The sequence below is a fragment of the Eumetopias jubatus genome, unplaced genomic scaffold, assembly GCF_037043125.1.
Source record: "Eumetopias jubatus isolate StellerSeaLion01/CBP00866 unplaced genomic scaffold, mEumJub1_p1.0 scaffold_17, whole genome shotgun sequence".
NCBI lineage: Eukaryota > Metazoa > Chordata > Mammalia > Carnivora > Otariidae > Eumetopias > Eumetopias jubatus.
Window position 1 is genome coordinate 10,420,880 of NW_028274823.1, and position 18,851 is coordinate 10,439,730.

The 18,851-nt window shown below is 40.3% G+C and overlaps 1 protein-coding gene across 12 annotated transcripts in view; it reads left to right on the forward strand.

Moving 5' to 3' along the window:
* ATE1 (arginyltransferase 1) overlaps nucleotides 1-18,851 on the forward strand; it is a 179,730-nt gene that overhangs the window by 91,311 nt on the left and 69,568 nt on the right. Inside the window, exon 12 of one of the 12 annotated variants that reach the window (XM_028121752.2) lies at nucleotides 5,772-6,114. The exons of the other annotated variants lie outside the window; for them this stretch is intronic. Within the exon in view, the coding sequence (XP_027977553.2) occupies nucleotides 5,772-5,942 (171 nt within the window). The 3' untranslated portion in view covers nucleotides 5,943-6,114. Of the gene's footprint in view, nucleotides 1-5,771; nucleotides 6,115-18,851 lie in introns of those variants that run through there. 12 annotated transcript variants of the gene reach the window in all.

Below are 18,851 nucleotides of genomic sequence, written 5' to 3' on the forward strand. Positions count from 1 at the left end.
GTCTGGGTGCATCCTACCCCTTCCCCCACCCTCCATTTTTTTCTCCTTCCCTTCCATTTTAGCTTTGTTTTTTCCTTTGGACCCAGTCACAGTCCAGAAAAACTGGAGCTCGATGTAAGCAGTGAGGTATTTTCAATAATAAAAATAATAATGCAAATGTTTGTAAGATTTTCATCATAGAAAAATTAATCTTTAATATGATTTTTGTCTCAGGGCATATAGGACTTGGACTTTGAAGGGGTGACGAGTGAGTTAATTGAGGAAATCACTTTGCTGCCTCAGAAATGAAGCTTTCTGTAGTGAGAACCACAGCCTTTATTGCTCTGACTTTATAATTCATCGTATTATTGTGAGATTTAACTGTATGTCAGAATTCCCCTTTAAAAAAAAGTTTTATCTTTTATGACTCTCTTTAATTAAACTCTTTGATGTTTTCTAAGGATTAGCAGCCTACTGTATGTAAAAACTCTGGTAAGTGTAGAGCAGTATGAAGGAGCAGTTTCCCTATATCCCGCCCACCATAAAAACAGGAACCGAACTCCTTTGCTCTACTTAGAGCACTGCTTTAAGCTCTGAAGAGGCAAAAAGATGTAAACATGAATCTTCCTCTTAAAACTTGTAATCTTGGTGAGGATTGGGAGTATTTTACATGAAAACAGATTAGGAGAATGGTTTGGTTAAGTGGCCTGATAATCGAGTAGGCAGGTGGGGAAGCCTGGGTCAGAGAGAAGGAGCAGACAAGTAAGAATTGGCAGGTGACCTTGCCCATGACATAGTCATATAAAAAAGGGTAACCAAAGGACTCTGAAGGACTTGAAAGCTATTCTGAGGTATTTAAGCAGCTGGGAGTCATTGAGGTTTCAGAGCCAAGAACATAGCATGTGGAAATCAAAAAACATATTCATATGTATAAGTTACCATTTTTTTTAAAGTTATGGGTATTTTAAAAGCATAAACCAAATTGAAAAGTGTAATTGAACCTCCTTGTACCCATTACCCAGCTTCAGCAATTCGCAGTACCTCGTATTTCATCTGTTCTTTCATCCATATTCCTACCTCCATCATCTTTTGAAATGTTTTGGAACAAATCCAGAATATCATTTCATCGGCACATTTTTTAATGTGTATTTGTAAAAGATAAGAGCATTTTGAAAACAAAATCACAGTCTCAGCATCACATCTCAGAAGCATTAACAGTATTTCTAAATATCCTCCTGTATCTCTAGTCAGTGCTTGTATTTTCTGATTGTCTCATCATATTTTTTACAGTTTGTTTGACTTAGAACCCACACGAGGTCCGTACATTTGGTTGATGTGTCTTGTAAATCTTTTTAATCCGTAAATTTCCCCTCCCTTTTTTTTTTCTCTATACAAATGAATAATCCACAAAACATGGTGATTAACTAAATGTGGGAATGAACAAAAGTGGCTCCAGAGTGTTGAGGTTAAGTGCTGAATGTCTGAGGTAGGGATGCTTCCACTGGTAGCAACTGTAGATCCTAGAAGCAAAACTGGCTTTGAAAGAAGGGTGATACCCAATACCTTGCTGGTTTTATGCTGACATAGCCCAAGTCTTCTGGCAAGGCTTCCTGCTGGCATTTAATACAGGGTACATTGTAGGTAACTTGTGAATTTAATTGTTCAGATATTTCCTTTATGCCTGAATTATTAACTTAGTTGATAGGTCTAAACATATTCTCTGTGGAAAGAAAAGCATGAATATATTTCTCTTTTCCCAAAAATACTTACTTGGTACTGTTTTTACTCGTGTTCTCTCCTTCGCTCATTTTTGTGGTACCAGATCTAAGTAAATTCAGGGTAGGAAACTCAAATACTCTGGATATTGTAGTACAATAATAACACTCAAAAGAAAAGTCTAGCCATCCTATATATTCATCTGCCTTTGTGTACTTGTGCATGACCCCTTCTAAACAGAAGTATTTTTATGCCAATCTTAGGGACTTGGAGAAATTTCACTTTTACTTCCCATCTGTAATGGCCACTCTAGTGTCACAGGATTTTTCCCTCAGTGAGTTTTTCCTTATACCTAAGCTAAAATCTTAATTGCTCCGTATTTTAACCTGTTTCTTTTTTGTTGTTGTTGTTGTTCGTGGAAATGTTGACCGTATTTTCATCATGAAATGACCGTATTTTCTGTATGAAGACTTTTTTTTTTTTTAAGATTTTTTATTTATTTTTTGACAGCGAGAGACATAGCGAGAGAGGGAACACAAGCAGGGGGAGTGGGGAAGAGAGAACAGGCTTCCCGCAGAACGGGGGCGGGGGGGGCGATGCGGGGCTCAATCCCAGGACCCTGGGACCATGACCTGAGCCGAAGGCAGACGCCTAACGACTGAGCCACCCAGGCGCCCTGTATGAAGACTTTTTATGCACCTTTGTTGACTCCAGTCCAGACTAAATGCTCTATGTTATTCAGTCTCCTTCCTAAGTCGAGCTCTGCTTGGAAATAGAAGTCTGGCTCACATCTAGTTTTTAGTTAAGAATTAAAAAATGCTCTCCATACTGTTCAATCTGTCTGGCTTAATCATACCCAGCCGAAATTTGTCAGAATTATAGCTTCAGGATATTATTTTCTAATTCCGTTTGCATGAGAGGTACCCCAGTGCCCACCTCTCCTTGTCCCCTTCATTCATGTAACACTTACTGAGCTCCCGCTGGAAGTGCTGCAGTGAACAACACAGGCCAGGTCCCTAGTCTGAAGGACCTACAAGAAGTTAATGAAGAAGACAAACAGATAGGAATGAGCACTGTGTGATGTGGTAAATACTTACTAGGTGTGGCTCCTTTTCGAGTGGGGTCAGGGGGAGCCTTTCAGAGGCATAATGTTTAGACTGAGATTTGGTTGACAGGAAGTCGGCCAATGGGAAGACGAGGGGTCATTTCAGGATGAGACTGGAGAACAGCTAGTGCTCGTCTCCTTTTGAGTTGCTGCTGTTAGCCATTCCGGCTGTATTTCAGGATGACCTGAGGAACTTTTTTAAAAATACCAGTACGTGGGCCCCTGCCTTCCAAGATTTTTGATTCATTGGCTGGGGGTCAAACCATGGATGTCATTTTTTTTTTTTTTTTAACGCTCAGGAGATTCTAATGTGAAGTCAAGCTTGAGAACCGCCGCACCAGATTAATTTTTCACATCTGAGAGCGTAATAATGAACTGGAAAGATGATTATTTCTCATTTTAAAGTTAGCTGATTTCTGTTTATTAAATTCAGAGTCACTCCTATTGAAGAAGCTCATATCTACATTTTGTTATCTGGGTCCAGAACATTGAAGGCTGACCAACCGGAGTCTTTCAGCTGGGTTTTCCCACCCGAGGGCATTTACCCTCACTGATCTCTCATCTTTCAGTCTCCCTCTACCCATCCTCCATGCTTGCAAACGCCTCCTCCGTCATTTCTCAGCCTAGCGGTCACTTGCTCCAGTGATCTATACTGGACACTAAGACTGGATTTGACCACTCACCTATCCACCCATCTCCAGCTCCCTTAGCATTCTGTGTTTCTTCCCAAAATTCAAGTCTGTCTCCTGTGTATACGTTTGTGAGACTTTTGATGTTTATCTTCATCATGTATGCCAAGTACCTAAAAGTGTGCCTGCCACACAATAGATGTTTAATTTTTAATAGACATTTGTTGAATTAATGAGAAGAAATACTAGTGCTGAGGGTCAAGAAACTCCCTTTTGTTTAACAGGTGTTTACTAAGTGTGACTAGGACAGCTTCTGCTTTGCAAATAGATTAGAACTTAGTAAGACACATAGGTGGTTCTAAGGGAATATGACTGGATATCATGGAGTACTAATAAATACTCTGATATCAAAGGGAGGTAGTGGTACAGGAGTGTGTAACAGTTTGGAGAAGTTGCTCAATTACAGCTGGTCTTGGTTTTGCAACTGTAAAATGGGAATGATACAGAAATGAGATATATTGTGGGGTGTTTTGTTTTTGGGTTTTTTTTTTTCTTTTCTTTTCCTTTTTTTTAGTAAGCTCTGTGCCCAATGTGGGGCTTGAACTCACGACCCTGAGATCCAGAGTTGTATGCTCTACCACCAGCCAGCCAGGTATTCTGAGATATATTGTGTTTTTATCTCAATTTGAGTATAGAATCTTCTTGCACTGACTAGTAGGATAGAACCCACCCAGTTGGGTAGCATGCACAAAATCATTACCTGTGCTTTTTTTGAGACCTGTCAAAATTCTGTGTTTATATACTGATAAATGGCACCCAAATTTCTAAGTGGCCTGCTTGTGCTATTAGCCATACTTTTTAGTTCAGATGCTGGGGAAAAGCAGAGGCTTATGCTAGTGTATACCAATACTGCCTCACTTTATGAAAATTTGCAGAATTGTGGACACTTTTGCCTTTTGTTTGGAGGAAAGTGGTACTGAACTCTGTTGGGGTTGGTGCTGCAAAAAGGTGAACCTCTCCAGAATAATTCTTGTGTTGCGCTGTAGGGTATCTGTTAGTTTTGGCCTTGTCCATTTAGGGCAGAAAAAGTCTGAGCTCAGATGTTTGTGGGCAGAATAAAGTGACTATTTTGTTCCATTTGTAGATGTTTTCATTTCATCTAAGGATGTTTTATTACATTTTCAGCAAATGAGAACCCTCAGTTATGAAGGAACAGCACAACTGCTTGTAAAAGTGGGAATTCTCAATCAGAAAGGTGCTGTTCAGAATTGTAAGGTAGATGGGGGCACCTGGGTGGCTCAGTCGTTAAGTGTCTGCCTTCGGCTCAGGTCATGATCCCAGGGTCCTGGGATCGAGCCCCACATCATGCTCCCTGCTCAGTGGGAAGCCTGCTTCTTCCTCTCCCACTCCCCCTGCTTGTGTTCCCTCTCTCGCTGTCTCTCTCTCTGTCAAGTAAATAAATAAAATCTTAAAAAAAAAAAAAAAAAAAGAATTGTAAGGTAGATGTTGGTTCAAGCATGAATTATTTCTCATTGCAATTTGAAGGTCCAGAACTAGACACCAGCAAAAAAGGTAACTCACAGAAAATGAATTGTACACTATTGTAAAATCTCTCATTTTCAAGATTCAGTGAGGGTAAATTTAGCATATAACTACAGTAATAGTTAAAAGTGTGTCTTCTTTCTTGGAGCATAACTGTTTAAAGCATTAGTAATGGCGTATTTTTGCCACATTGTAAAATGTATGTGGAAAAATCTGTGTATTTATATCTGGTATTAAAAAAGGAATATATCTTAAAACAGGAATATTAATCATTGAGAACCAGCAGTGTCTTAGGTACCTGGTACACTCTAGACGCTGAGAATACAGCTGGAAACAGTGCATATGTGGGCTCTGCCCTAATGGAGGTCACAGCTGAGGGGGCATGTAGATAATAATCGCCCAGTGACACCCAGTGATACGTAACTGTACCTGAAACTAGAAAAATGTTTCATTTGGATTTTCTTGTGTAGATTTAGACATGTTAAGTTACAGCCTTCACCATATGATACGCTTATTATATGAAGTAGGGCAAATGAAAGTATTTAACAGCAGGTCTGAGATACACAAAAGAGCTGGTTTTACCTGCTCTCTTTTTATTGAGTAATGAGTTTTAATGAGGGCCTGCTGAAATGACGAGTTTATCTTTATGTGTAGGGAGGACCATGGCATGGTAGATGGTTCCAGGGTGTGTGTCCATCATCAGTTCCTTTCACCCTGTATGTGCATACTGCTCCATCCATCAGAAGTAGATTCTGTTTCCCTTGCCCTGATTGGACTGGCCTTCTGACTTGCACTAACAGGATACCATGGAAAAGCACTCTCTGGGGCTTCAGGCCCAGGCCTTAAGAGGACTGGCAGCTTTCCCTTCCTCTGTCTTCGGAGCCAGCCATCATCATGTAAAAGGGCCAACTCCTGCTGGCGAGAGACACCACCTGGGAGGCCCGAGACCATCTTGGATGTTTCAGCTCTAGCCAAGCTTGCTGAATGAATACGGCTGCCTGAGTGAGCCTAAGAGATACCGTCAGAAGAACCCCCTAACTGAGCCGTAGCCACCTCACAGAATCAGGAGGAATAATAAATTATTGTGGTTTTCAGCCACTAAGATTTGGAGTGGTTTGTTACTCAGCAACAGATGACTAAAACACATGGTATAGGATGGAGATGACTAGATAGAGATGTAGATGTCCATGTAGATAGAAATCATTCTCTGTGGAGCTGTGCAGACTCAGAATTGACCCTTAAGTGAGCTGAACTGATCTGAGAAGTTTCTGATGGCTCAGTGTGAGAGAGTTTTGGCAAAGTCACTTAATTTCCATATGCAGTCATGCCTAGGGATGTGCCCAGTTGGCTTATGGGAATTCATCTTTGTAAGGCATTTCACTTAATACCCTGACTTGAGCCTACAAGGCATTTCTTAACATGATGATGAATTTTGATTTTGCTTGTCTTGCTAATGGTAATGATGAGCACTGCAAGATGAAGATGGAAATCACCATGTGGTCATCCTCATAGTTACATAGATGGCACCTGTTGCCATAAATTCTCCTCGATGGTTTACTAGTTTACAGCAGTTATATTTTTGTGCCTCATATTCCCTAAAACACATTTTTATTCTTTTGATTTTGCTGGTGTGTGTGTATGTGTAAAGGTTGATTTCCATAAACATTCCTTAGTAAGATGTGTTTTGTTTGTGCCTGTAGTCTTAGATGTAAGGCACAGGATAGTTAGAAAAGATTTAATGAGAGTTGGAAAATAGTCATTAATGAAAGGAATGGGCTTGTTACGTTATCATTGTTCACGTTAACTGTTGTAATAATTGTGGCCATGTTAATGGGACTTGATACAGTTTTAGCATAAATCAGTACCAGTTTGGGGGCTCAGGAGCTGGCTGACATGAATAGAAATGGGTGCTATGGTAATTTTATGTTTAATTTTTTGAAGACCCACCCTACTGTTTTCCATAGTAGCTCTGCACACGGATTCTAATTTCTCCACATTCTCACCAACATTTGTTATTTTCTGGTTTTGTTAGACAGTAGATATCCCGAAGTGTGTGGGGTTGTCTGTATCTCTTTTTAAATTAAGGGAAACCTTACCAAGAAGCCTCCCAGCCCACTTCACTCGTTTTACTTGTCAGAGTTGTGCCTCTTGTCTGTGCCTGAGCCAGTCCCTGGCAAGGAGGTTGGGACCCCGTGCAACTCTGATTGGTGGTGAGAGGGGTCACTTCCTAGAGCACAGGGCCTACAGTGGACACCTGAGCAGGTTTTCCCCTCATTTGGCCTAACCACCAGTATTTCTTGGAAACTGAGCTGTTGCCTTGTATTTATTTATTTTATATATGCATTATATGGTTTATATGTTATATAGTTTATATGTATGTATACACACAGTATTATATATATACTTTTAAAAGTCAAGCTGTTGGTTTAAATCTATTGGGTTTGTTTTCTAAGTATTTTTTAAATCAATTTTCCTGTGCTTCCAAAATGTTTAATATTTACATGTAAAGCTTGGTTCATATTCTCTATCTTGACCCCTTTCCATACAATTCAAAACTGTTTGATTTCCTTTGAAAGTAAAAATTGGAGTATATAGAAATGATGTTCGGTATAATTTTTAAAATTTCTTCTCTGTGTTATCTCTCAGAGTGCTGCTGTAAGGCCATTCTGTGATCTGAAAGAGGTGTTTTGACTAAATCCTTGTCCAGACTTGTATGCAGGCCAAAGTAAACAGTGATTTCAGGCAGTCTGCTTTGGTAGCATGACATGGCCAGACATCAGATAGTTGAAACATCAGAAAGGGTTCGGAAATGTCAGAAAAGAAACAAAAAGCTAATTCATCTGTGATTAATCATTCTTCAAGTCAGTGCCTCAGCTTGATTGTGGTCAGACAGCACCTCTGGAATTCGGCAGGGGTTTGCCTAAAAGAAGGCGGTTGGCATTACTGTTACAAAAGCACCTACAGGAAAAAATTGGGGTTTATATACAAAGCTGCCTCTGCAAAATCACGAGCTGTTGAAACCCCCAAGCTCCCACGCTTTTTGAAGTTTCCTGACCAGACAAATTAGCAAATGTTATTTTACTATGGTATTGCAGCCCCGGGTGATGTATTTGGGTACACATAGTAGTGACTTTGCTACTTTGGTCAGAAAGAAATACAAGTGATCTCATCGGTTACCCACAGCACAGAACACAACTCTGGAGTTTGTGATTCAGAATCTATTGCTCTGGATGTTAAATGTCCGATGAATTAGACAGAGTCAGTAGAAAATGACCACAGAATAATTTTAGTAAGAGATTTTTGATGCCTCCTACAGGAAGTGGGAGGTAAGAGAATTCACATGCTCATCACAAATTCTTGTTTCTAAAATTGCCACATGTGGAAATTTGCCCCATCAGAGTCAAAAGGCAATTCCTTAAGGGCCATGTGCTTTAAGCGTCTCATTACAAGTGAGAAAATTGAAGCTCAAGATGCTTAACTTGCCCAGAGTTTGAAGCAGCTCACATTTTTAAAAAGATTTTATTTATCTTTTTAAATAAACTCTACACCCAATGTGGGGCTTGGACTTACTACCCCGAGACCAAGAGTCACGCGCTCTACTGACTGAGCCAGCCAGGCGCTCCTCACATTTTCATTTTAGTAACATAAGGGAGAGTTTGGAATTGAAATTCATATAAATGGCTTTGTTTCTTAGATTTATGATGAGCTGCATATAACTTTTAATTTTGGAGAATTCTAAAGTACTTGGCATATTAGTTAAAGGTAAATGTTAACTGGGGACTAAAGGCATATTTAATCATGTGCCTTTTCCCATCCTTTTCCTCATCTGTCTGCCCACAGTGAAATAGGAAGCCTGGTATAGTGCATGATTCCTAACCTTTGAAAAACAGCAGTCATCTTTGGTGCTTTTGGAAAATACTACTACGTGAGCTGTGCCCTGACCTACCGAAAAAGCAAGTTTGCTTTCCTCCTTCACCCAGCCCCCATTCCCTGACTGTCAGGCGCTCCGTGCTCTCCAGCTTTCATTCCTCCCCGCCTTGTCCGGTCTCCTGCCTCTGAGAAGGGCTTGCACTTAGCGCTGCATGTGCCAGCTGGAGCTTCCTTCCAGACCACGCTCTGGCCATTCAGTCTGTCTGCCCACTGCTGCCCGCAGCAGCTCCCCGCCCCTGTGCTGAGTGAAGCTGGAGGCAGCCTCTCTGATCCTGTGAGCTCTTGGCATTTCTAAGTGCATTCTCTGTAGCTGTGTTCATGCCCCAGGTGTTTGGAGGTATACATGACTAGTCAGTGTTTACGGGGGGCCTCCTCAGTATAAAACATCCTGCTAGATGCCGAGGCAAGAGGAATAGCATCAGATGGTTCCTACTCGTCAGGTCTGTGAGCAAACCATGGCTGATCTGTCGCTGTCCTTGGTGCTCAGCACATTAATTGGCACACAGAGGGGCTCAGTGAGTTTACTGATGTGCAGTGCCTGTGGAAGGCGGGCATCTGTCTGCGGAAAGCTGGGAAGTGAAGGGAAGCAGTACGTGAGAAGCATGCAGGGAACTGGCTTCCTCACAGGTCTCTAACTGGAACACCGGGCTTAGAAAAAATGTAGTTAGGCCTGTCTCAGTGGTCCAGTTTATATTTTCCAAGAATTGTCTCTGCTACCTAGCTGTAGTGTTTAAAAAAAAAAAAAAAAACTAGTTATTGAAACTAGTTATTGAATACAGAAAAGTGCACCATTCTTAATTGTACAGTTTGATAAATTTTCAGAATGATTCCATCTACCTGTGCAACAAGCACCAAAATCAAGAGACAGACTATTCCAGCCCCACACAAACCTCTTTCATGCCCCCATTGGTTATTATCCAACCCCAAAGATAACCACAATAGACTCATTTTGCCTGTTTTTATACTTTACAGAAGTATATACTTTTATACTTTACATAAATGGAATCACTCAATGTATTTTATTTTGTGACTGACTTGTTCCGTTCAACAATATATTTGTGAGATTTATTCATGTGTGTGAAGCAGTAGGTGGTTTATTCTCATCGCTTGTATGCCCATTCGCCTGGGGATGAACTGTTTCTAGGTTTTGGCTAATGTAGTGCAACTATGAGCATTGTTCACGTGTCTTTGGGTGAACATAATGTATTTCTGACGGGCATAGACCTAGGTATGGAATTGCTAGATCATGGGTTTAGTTCCTACTGCCCATAACTTAAGTGAATGTGCCTATTTACACTCTCACCTGCAGCATGGTGAGAGTTCCAGGTGCCTCCCATTCTGATAGTGTACTGTCGGGGGAGCATTGTGGTTTTAATTTACATTTTTATGTTGACTGACAAAGTTGAATGCCTTGTCACATGTTTGCTCGCCATCTGTAAAGTGTCTGTTCAAATTTTTTTGCCCATTTATCTGTTGGGTTGTCTGGCTCTTATTTGTAGAAGTCTTCACAGCATCCTGGGTAGGAATCCTTTGTTGCATACGTGTTTTACAGGTAACTTCTTCCACTCACTGCTCGTCTTTTTATTCTCTTAATGGTATCTTGTGATGAGGGGAAATTCTTAATTTGAATGTACTCCAATTTATCTTTAGGGCTTTTGTGTCTTGTTCAAGAAAATTTTTTTTAAATTTTTTTATTGTTATGTTAATCACCATATATTACATCATTAGTTTTTGGTGCAGTGTTCCATGATTCATTGTTTGTTCATAACACCCAGTGCTCCATGCAGAACGTGCCCTCCTCAATACCCATCACCAGGCTAACCCATCCCCCTACCCCCCTCCCCTCTAGAACCCTCAGTTTGTTTTTCAGAGTCCATCATCTCTCATGGTTCGTCTCCCCCTCTGACATACTCCCCTTTTCTTCCTCTCCTGTTATCTTCTTCTTTTTCTTTTTTCTTAAAATATGTTGCGTTATTTGTTTCAGAAGTACAGATCTGTGATTCAACAGTCTTGCACAATTCACAGCGCTCACCATAGCACATAGCCTCCCCAATGTCTATCACCCAGCCACCCCATCCCTCCTACCCCCAACCACTCCAGTAACACTCAGTTTGTTTCCTGAGATTAAGAATTCCTCATATCAGTGAGGTCATGTGATACATGTCTTTCTCTGATTGACTTATTTCACTCAGCATAACACCCTCCAGTTCCATCCACGTCGTTGCAAATGGCAAGATCTCATTCCTTTTGATGGCTGCATAATATTCCATTGTGTATATATACCACATCTTCTTTATCCATTCATCTGTCGATGGACATCTTGGCTCTTTCCACAGTTTGGCTATGGTGGACATTGCTGCTATAAACATTGGGGTACACGTACCCCTTCGGGTCCCTACATTTGTATCTTTGTGGTAAATACCCAGTAGTGCAATTGCTGGATCGAACGGTAGCTCTAATTTCAACTGTTTGAGGAACCTCCATACTGTTTTCCAGAGTGGTTGCACCAGCTTGCATTCCCACCAACAGTATAGGAGGGTTCCCCTTTCTCCACATCCCCGCCAACATCTGTCGTTCCCTGACTTGTTAATTTTAGCCATTCTGACGGGTGTGAGGATGTTCAAGAAAATTTTGCCTACCCTATGTCCATGGAAATGTTTTATTTTCTTCTGAGATTTTTATAGTTTTACCTTTCACACTTAAGTAATTGATCTGAAATTTTTGATGTATGGTTGTGCTAAGGGTCAAGACTGAATGTTTTCCCAGATGTATAATTACTTTTCGTTTCTTCAGAGCACTGCCTGCACATAACCAGTTTAATAAGTATCTCAATTAAATGATCTCTGTGTTGTTATATTTGTATTGTAATAAAATGTCTCTGCTTTCCCTTTTTCAGACTTAGCCTTGATTCCATTAAATTAGAAATACCTCATTTAACTTTAGGTTTCTCCCTATAGAATGATACTGGCCAGCCCGTTCTTGATTTCAGTACTGAAGGGTGTGCAAATAAGTCACTTGCTCTTGGACATTTCTTCCAAATAACTTAAAAAATAAAAGGTGCAGAGATGCAGAGAACCCCTTCACTGAAACAGGATGATAGGTTTTGTGAAAATTCAGTTACAGGAATGATTAAAACATTAAAATGATTAAAAGGTCTTTGTGTACTAATACTTGTAATATCAAACATTTACCATTTGTCACATCCCATTTTGTCATTTGCCTTATAGCATTGTTTATTGTATGTACATTTATTTAATTATATGGAAGTTAAAATTTTTTATGTCACCCGGTTTATTAATCCTTTTCCTCTATGGCTCCTGGCTTCTGTAACATGCTTTTAAAAGACTTTCTTGGGGCGCCCAGGCAGCTCAGTTGCTTGAGCATCCAACCCTTGATTTGGCTCAGGCGCTCTCTCTCTCAAATAAATTTAAAAAAAAATAAAATAAAAGACCCTCTCTACGCCAACATATTAAAACAGTGATATCTTCCCTTTACTCCTCTTCACCTTGCAAAATTCAGCTCGTGTTTGCTCCCACTCTGGAACCTTGCCTGACTGCATTGTATTATAAATACATGTTTTCCCATCTGTTTGTTTCTTTAGACTCTAAGCTTCTCAAAAGGTAGAGCTTGAGTTCATTTATCATTTAATTTTAGCAGCAATCCCTGAGTTATAGTAAATGTTCTATAATTCTTTGGATGAACGGATGGATGGTAATATGGGAATAATGACTAACTTGATTATTGGTTAGAGGGAAAGTGCATATCTCTAAGTGGTATCATTTGGTATTTCTACACGATAGATCTTTTTATGATTTCAATAATATTAATTAAAGGTAAGTTTATTAAAAGATTGTTTTAAGGTAATGAGAAAGTTATGTTTGAATTGTCAGATAAACAGTGAAAATACTCTTGTGTTATATATTTCTACAGATTGAAAAAGCACTTCCAATAATTTATTACATTTGTAATTCTGAAATGATAGCCCTGTATAGTAATATACATGGTTTGTATTTGAATTAAAAGATTTGTTTTTAAACAGATTGATTTAGAAATGCATCTAATTGAAAAAAGTTCATTATATGTAAAGCCCTTGAAATAACAATATAGTCTTTTCTAGTCTTGATAATTGTGTTATGTAAATTTACAGTCTAAACACCATTTATAACTAACATGGATTTGTTTCATGATCTAACATTAGCTGCAGTGGGACAATGAGGGGCATCCCACTCTGAGTTCCTGTTCCCACTTGCCCTTAAACAGTGGTTCTCTGTCAAGCAATTTTGCCCCAACCCCTGCCCCATATCAAGAGACCCTTTTGATTGTCCCAGTGGGACAGTGCGGGGAGGGGGGGTATATGCTCCTGGCATCTAGTGGGTAGAGGCCCAGAATGCTGCTGAGTATTCTGTAGTACACACAGGAACCCTTAGCATCAAAGAATTCTCTGGCCCAAAATGTCAGTAGTGCCAAGGTTTGGAAACCCTGTTTTAAAGGGTTACCTACTTGCCATTGAAGTCTGTAGGGCTTTACAGTTGCTGAGTTACCATGGGTAATTTGACTACTGCTGTCAAAAAGGAATTGCCAGAAAGATTAATTTGGGGTTCACCATAACGGTCTCAAAACAAACTAACTTGTATGACACACCAGAGAGAAGTTTCTTGTATCTAATTCCTAACCCTGTGCCAGCCATATACTCATTGATGACCCCAGGACTGTCTTAAATTTTCTCTAGGGGGTTTATGGGTGGCCTTCCTGTCAACTTAAAGGTAATTTAATGTTTCTGTACAAGGAGATATATCTAGGAAATCTGGACTTTTCTCAGAAGGGGCAGCAGCAACAGCAAATAAGGTTAAAAATTCCAAACTGTGAGGTTTCTTTTTCTAGTTCTGATGTGCATGGTAGGGTCTGTCTTTAGTATTTATAAATCGTTCTGTTTTCCTTGCTTTTAGAAATAGAAAGAAACTTGACAGCTTAATAATAGCTAAGTGAACTTACCCTAGCAGCTAAATTCAGTTCATTTTTTAGTACAGAGAACACAGTGTTGGCATATACGTGGTAAGATGGGAGGTTATACCCACTGTCAGCTTTACTGGGATAGAGGTTTGGCACATTCTGTGTTCATGTGCTTCAACCTAGCATGTTTACAACTAAGCTGTTTTGGAGAAGCACTTACGTAGTGTGTGTTTAACGACTGTTCATCTTGCTGAGTATTCTACCTTGGTGTTGGTGCTAGAATGAAACCAATTCCCACCCCTCCCCCGTGCCTCCAACATGGCACAGATCTTCTTTTCTTCTTCTTATATCTGTAGATGTTCTCTTGGTTCTTAGGTCTTCATATGTAAAAATAAGGCAACTGTAAGATTCTCATATGGGACACTTTCAAAAGCCTTATTATCTGAGTTTGTGTATTAGCTAAAGGGAAGCAACCTTGACTAGCATAATTATCTTGGATATAGAACAGAAAGTTGAAAATGAACACCCTGAGAAGCAGAGGAAGCACTCTACTCATTGCTGGTGGACTGCCTCACTCCCTTCCATCCTGTGTCCACCTTCAGAACTATTTAAGGATGATTTATACTGTGCACAAACAGTTTTGCTAGAAAAATCTGTGGTGTCTCACACAGTTCTCTTAAATCCAGATTCCTTTGCTTGGTCTTCAAGGGTACCCTGTTCTTCCAATTCCTCACCATCGATCGGCCTTTAGACACCCCTTTGTCTACCAGGATATGCTTCATTCATTCTTTGTGCCAGCTCATTTCTCTTTTTTCTTATAAGATGCAATATAAATGTAAAACTTCAGTCGTCTCTCTTATGCCACCTGTACTGTTCTTTTTTGGCATCTCTTCAACCATTAGCCATTAAATATAAATATTTGAGATTTAATCTGTGGCGCCTGTGGGGGTTTGCAGTTATCCTCACCCATTTTTTTCTATTTTTGTTTTGCATAGAGAAGTCCATTGCACTCAGATGTCTGCCATGCCCATACCCCCTTTCTGAGGGAACGTGCTATTCCTATAGACTCTACCAAAAGAGATGCAACCTTTGAGTTTAGGTCACTATGCTTAGTGACTATTAAACACTGCCATTGTAATCACTATTAATTGGACTAGGCGTGGGTGCCTGACCCAAAGGTAGTCAATCTTGGGTGGATTAGTGTTATGTAGAGCTCAGCATTAAAGCAATGCCCACTGAATAGTGGGGGACCAAATCAGTGAGATCCTCTCTTAGAAGGAAGTTTGGATTGAGACTGTAGGGAGGATCAGTGCTTAGTAGGGATAGTCCTACAGAGTGCCACTCAGAGAAACAGTGACAAAAGCTCAGAGTGAGTTTAAGGCTTCATAAAGTTTGAATTGTAGGCAGACGTTTGTGCATGTGCACATTTATCTTGAGGACAGAGTCCTTGGGTTTCTTTCATCTGGTTTTCAGAGGGGTCTGTGAATCAACAGATATCAAAATGAGAGGGCAGTGAGATTAGGGGGAGCAGAAGCAGAGTCAGCCAATAGCCGATAAAAACACAGATTGGGGCCGCCTGCTGCTGAGCGGACCTGATAACCTCTTTTTAGACCTGCTTGCCAGTTCTTGAATTATGACCTGTTATCCATGGGGCCTTCATCTGGCCTGGATCTCCTCCTCTTCCTGGACAGCCTGGCATTCTCTGGAGCCTGACCCCACATGGGTAATATTTCTGCCCTCAGTTTCTGATGTGCCTCCCTAAAATGTTGTGTTCCCCTACACCATTAGTACCAGCCACTGACTGGATCATCCAAATGAATTTCTTTGTTTCTTCAAGGCCAAGAACCAAACTAATAAACTTGTCTACCGGCAGCATGGGTGCTTTAGGGAGGCCAACAGCTGTGCTAGTTCCTTGGGTGCTCAGTATTGTGGTCAGTACCTGCTAGGCGTGTGTTTTATGTAAATAAAGCACTTGCCCACCCAAGTTAGAGATGGAGAATAAGAGGGGAAAGAGCTGGTAAATTATTCTGTATAGATAGATAAAACCCATTTCAGGAATAGTTTTTAGTCTTTCCCCCTCAGTGAAGCATTTTGTCCCCTGTTTCCAAGATGTCCTTAGGATTGTGATGGGGAGTTCAGATTTTTGTGGCTGGGCTCAGTGTGGTATTTAGTGAGATAAAGTCTGCATTTAAAAAAATTGACTTAAAAATTAGTGTGAGCAGGGGCGCCTGGGTGGCTCAGTCGGTTAAGCGTCTGCCCTGGGCTCAGGTCATGGTCCCGGGGTCCTGGGATCGGGCCCCACATCGGGCTCCCTGCTCATCGGGGAGCCTGCTTCTCCCTCTGCCTGCCGCTCCCCCTGCTTGTGTTCCCTCTCTGTCGAATAAATAAACAAAATCTTTATAAAAAATTAATGTGAGCAGATGGTAGAGGGTATTCTATTTGAAGTTTTAAAATATTGAAACATTACTAATGTTGAGAGTTTTTTCCCCTGAGAATCTTGAAAAACAAAATGATGACAAACAGATCTTTGTTGTCACCAAAGATAGAGGACCTTGATCCATTAGAGACAGAGGGCCATGTGGACTCTTTGGGTCTAACTCTATGAAAAGTGAGACCAAGGTGGCGCTAATGAGTTACGGTTTTTCCTAGGATATGTGATAGTTGCTTTTCTAACCTGGAACTACCAAGTTTGACTTAGTTTGAACAGTAATTTTTCCAGGGTGTGTTGCTGCTTACTGCATGTGTGGCTAAGCCAGGCGAAGTTTTGAACTTGCTTTTCAAACTGAATTATGGTGAAGGATTGAAGCGGTGGGGAAAGGGCATTGTGTAGGAAATCAAACAGTCGCCAATGTGTATTTTTCTTTTTGTTTTTCACTGTTAATATTCTTAGGCAACAAAATAATAAGTTGACATAATGAAAATTAGGAAATGCATAACTTATTTACAAACTAACCAGCTGCATTTCTTTGAATTTTGAGGTGGAAAAGGTTTTAAAGTGCTGCAAGACCGCCTTGGTGAGCCAGGTAATCAGCAGCACTAGGGGGAGACTCAGAAAAATAAGGGCCTTCTTTTTGGGGATCCATTTTTCCCTTCTTTCTTATCATTTATTGATTTTCTCTTACCTTTTAATTTTCTTCCCATTAGTTTTGGGTGAACTGAGGAAAACTTACAAAGGACATCCTGGGGGTGCTTGTGTGCCTCTGATATTATCATGGAGTCACATTAACTGTAGGCACATATTTTAGTTAAGAATTTAGAATTAGGTTCATAGAAGGGAAATTTCTGCCTTCTCTGTATTCAAGGTTCCGTATTCTAGTACAGGCCCATGTAGTTGCACTGCTCTTGGCTCACAAGGGAAAACGTGAGAATGATAAAAGGTTTTCATATTTTTGGTTATAAAATCCTAGAAAGAAAGATCTAGGGAGATGCTAAGTATTTTTATTGCTTTAATTCAGATTAAATCTAATAAACTCATTCCTAAAGGCTTTGTTAAATTCTTGGTTGGGGTCAGTTTAGTAGAATTGGTGAGTCTTAGATGAGAGTCTGGCAAACAGTTTTACTTGTTTTTGTTTTTGTTTTTTAATTTTTTTTTTGAGCATGCCATGAATGCACAATTTTGTTAATTCAGTTCTGCTTTGGACACCTTGCCATTTCCAGATGTGGCCCATGGCCCTCAGGTAGTATTCTAAGGGAGATAGTAAGACCAGAGGGCTCAGTTCCATATTATTACAATTAATAGTCAAATAGTAGAATTTGTTTTTATTTAGCTATTTATTTGGAAATATTTTCTAACTTCCAGAAGGAAAAGGTACAAGAATAAAAGTGATAACAGAGAGGGGCGCCTGGGTGGCTTAGTCGGTTGAGCGTCCAGCTCATGATTTCTGCCTAGGTCATGATGTCAGGGTTGTGAGATCGAGCCCCGTGTCAGGCCCCACACTCAGCAGGGAGTTTGCTTAAGATTCTTTCTCCCTCTGCCCCTCCTCTCACTTTCACGCACACCGCAGGTACCGGCCTCCTTCTCTCATAAATAAATAAACAAAATCTTTAAAAAAAAATGATACAATGAATACCTGTATACCCTTCTCTCAGATTCACTTATTGGTCACATTTTATTCCATCTGCTACCCTTTCGTTCCCCCACCACGACCATGTACACAGAGATGCATGAACGGATGTGGTTATACACTTAACACGTACTTGACATAATGCATGTTCTTTTTTTAACTTTTTTTTTTTTTTTTTACTTTAAAGTTGACTATATTGTGTGATTCTTTAAAATACCTTGCTGACTGTGTGCCAGGTGCATTTGATAAATCAGTTGTATAATCACACAGGTAATTGTCACAGCAGTCGCAGATACAAGTGTTATCATTTTCACCGTTTTATAGACAAGAAACCTGGGACACAGAGGGCAGAAGGGCGGACGGCCAGTTAATGGTGGAGAATTTGCATGCAGGTCGACACAGGCTAAAGCCATGCCTGGCTGTGCTGGGCTATGCTGCTTCCCTAGTAGCAAACTTCCAATGTGAAGACTCGTGTAGGTTTTAAAAGCACTCTGAGTCATCACTGGCCATATAAGTCTGTATCTCAGCTCCTCTAAGACATGCCTATTTTTCTCATTTTTACTTTAAAATCTCAGGTGTGTGTCTTACAGTGTGGAAGGTGACATAGTTGTCATTATATATTTGTGTGTGCAAACTTGGTGGTTATTTTTGGTGGTGTGCTTGGACACTGTTTCAGTGGTGGCCACGGGTGCGTGTGCGTGTGCGCGTGTGTGTGTGTGTCTTGTCTGTGTCTTCCACTTCTCACTTGAAAGGGAAAATGATATTCTGGATTACCAGCTGCAAGAGGTGCAAGGGCTCTTGCATTTTATTTAATATTGTAGACTTGCGTGAAGTCCAGACATGCTAAACTTTCACGATTAAAATAAATATTTTGGAAAAGACAGCTCAGATCCCCTTACTGGTGGAATTTGTTCCCACTTCTGGGGTTGTGAGAAT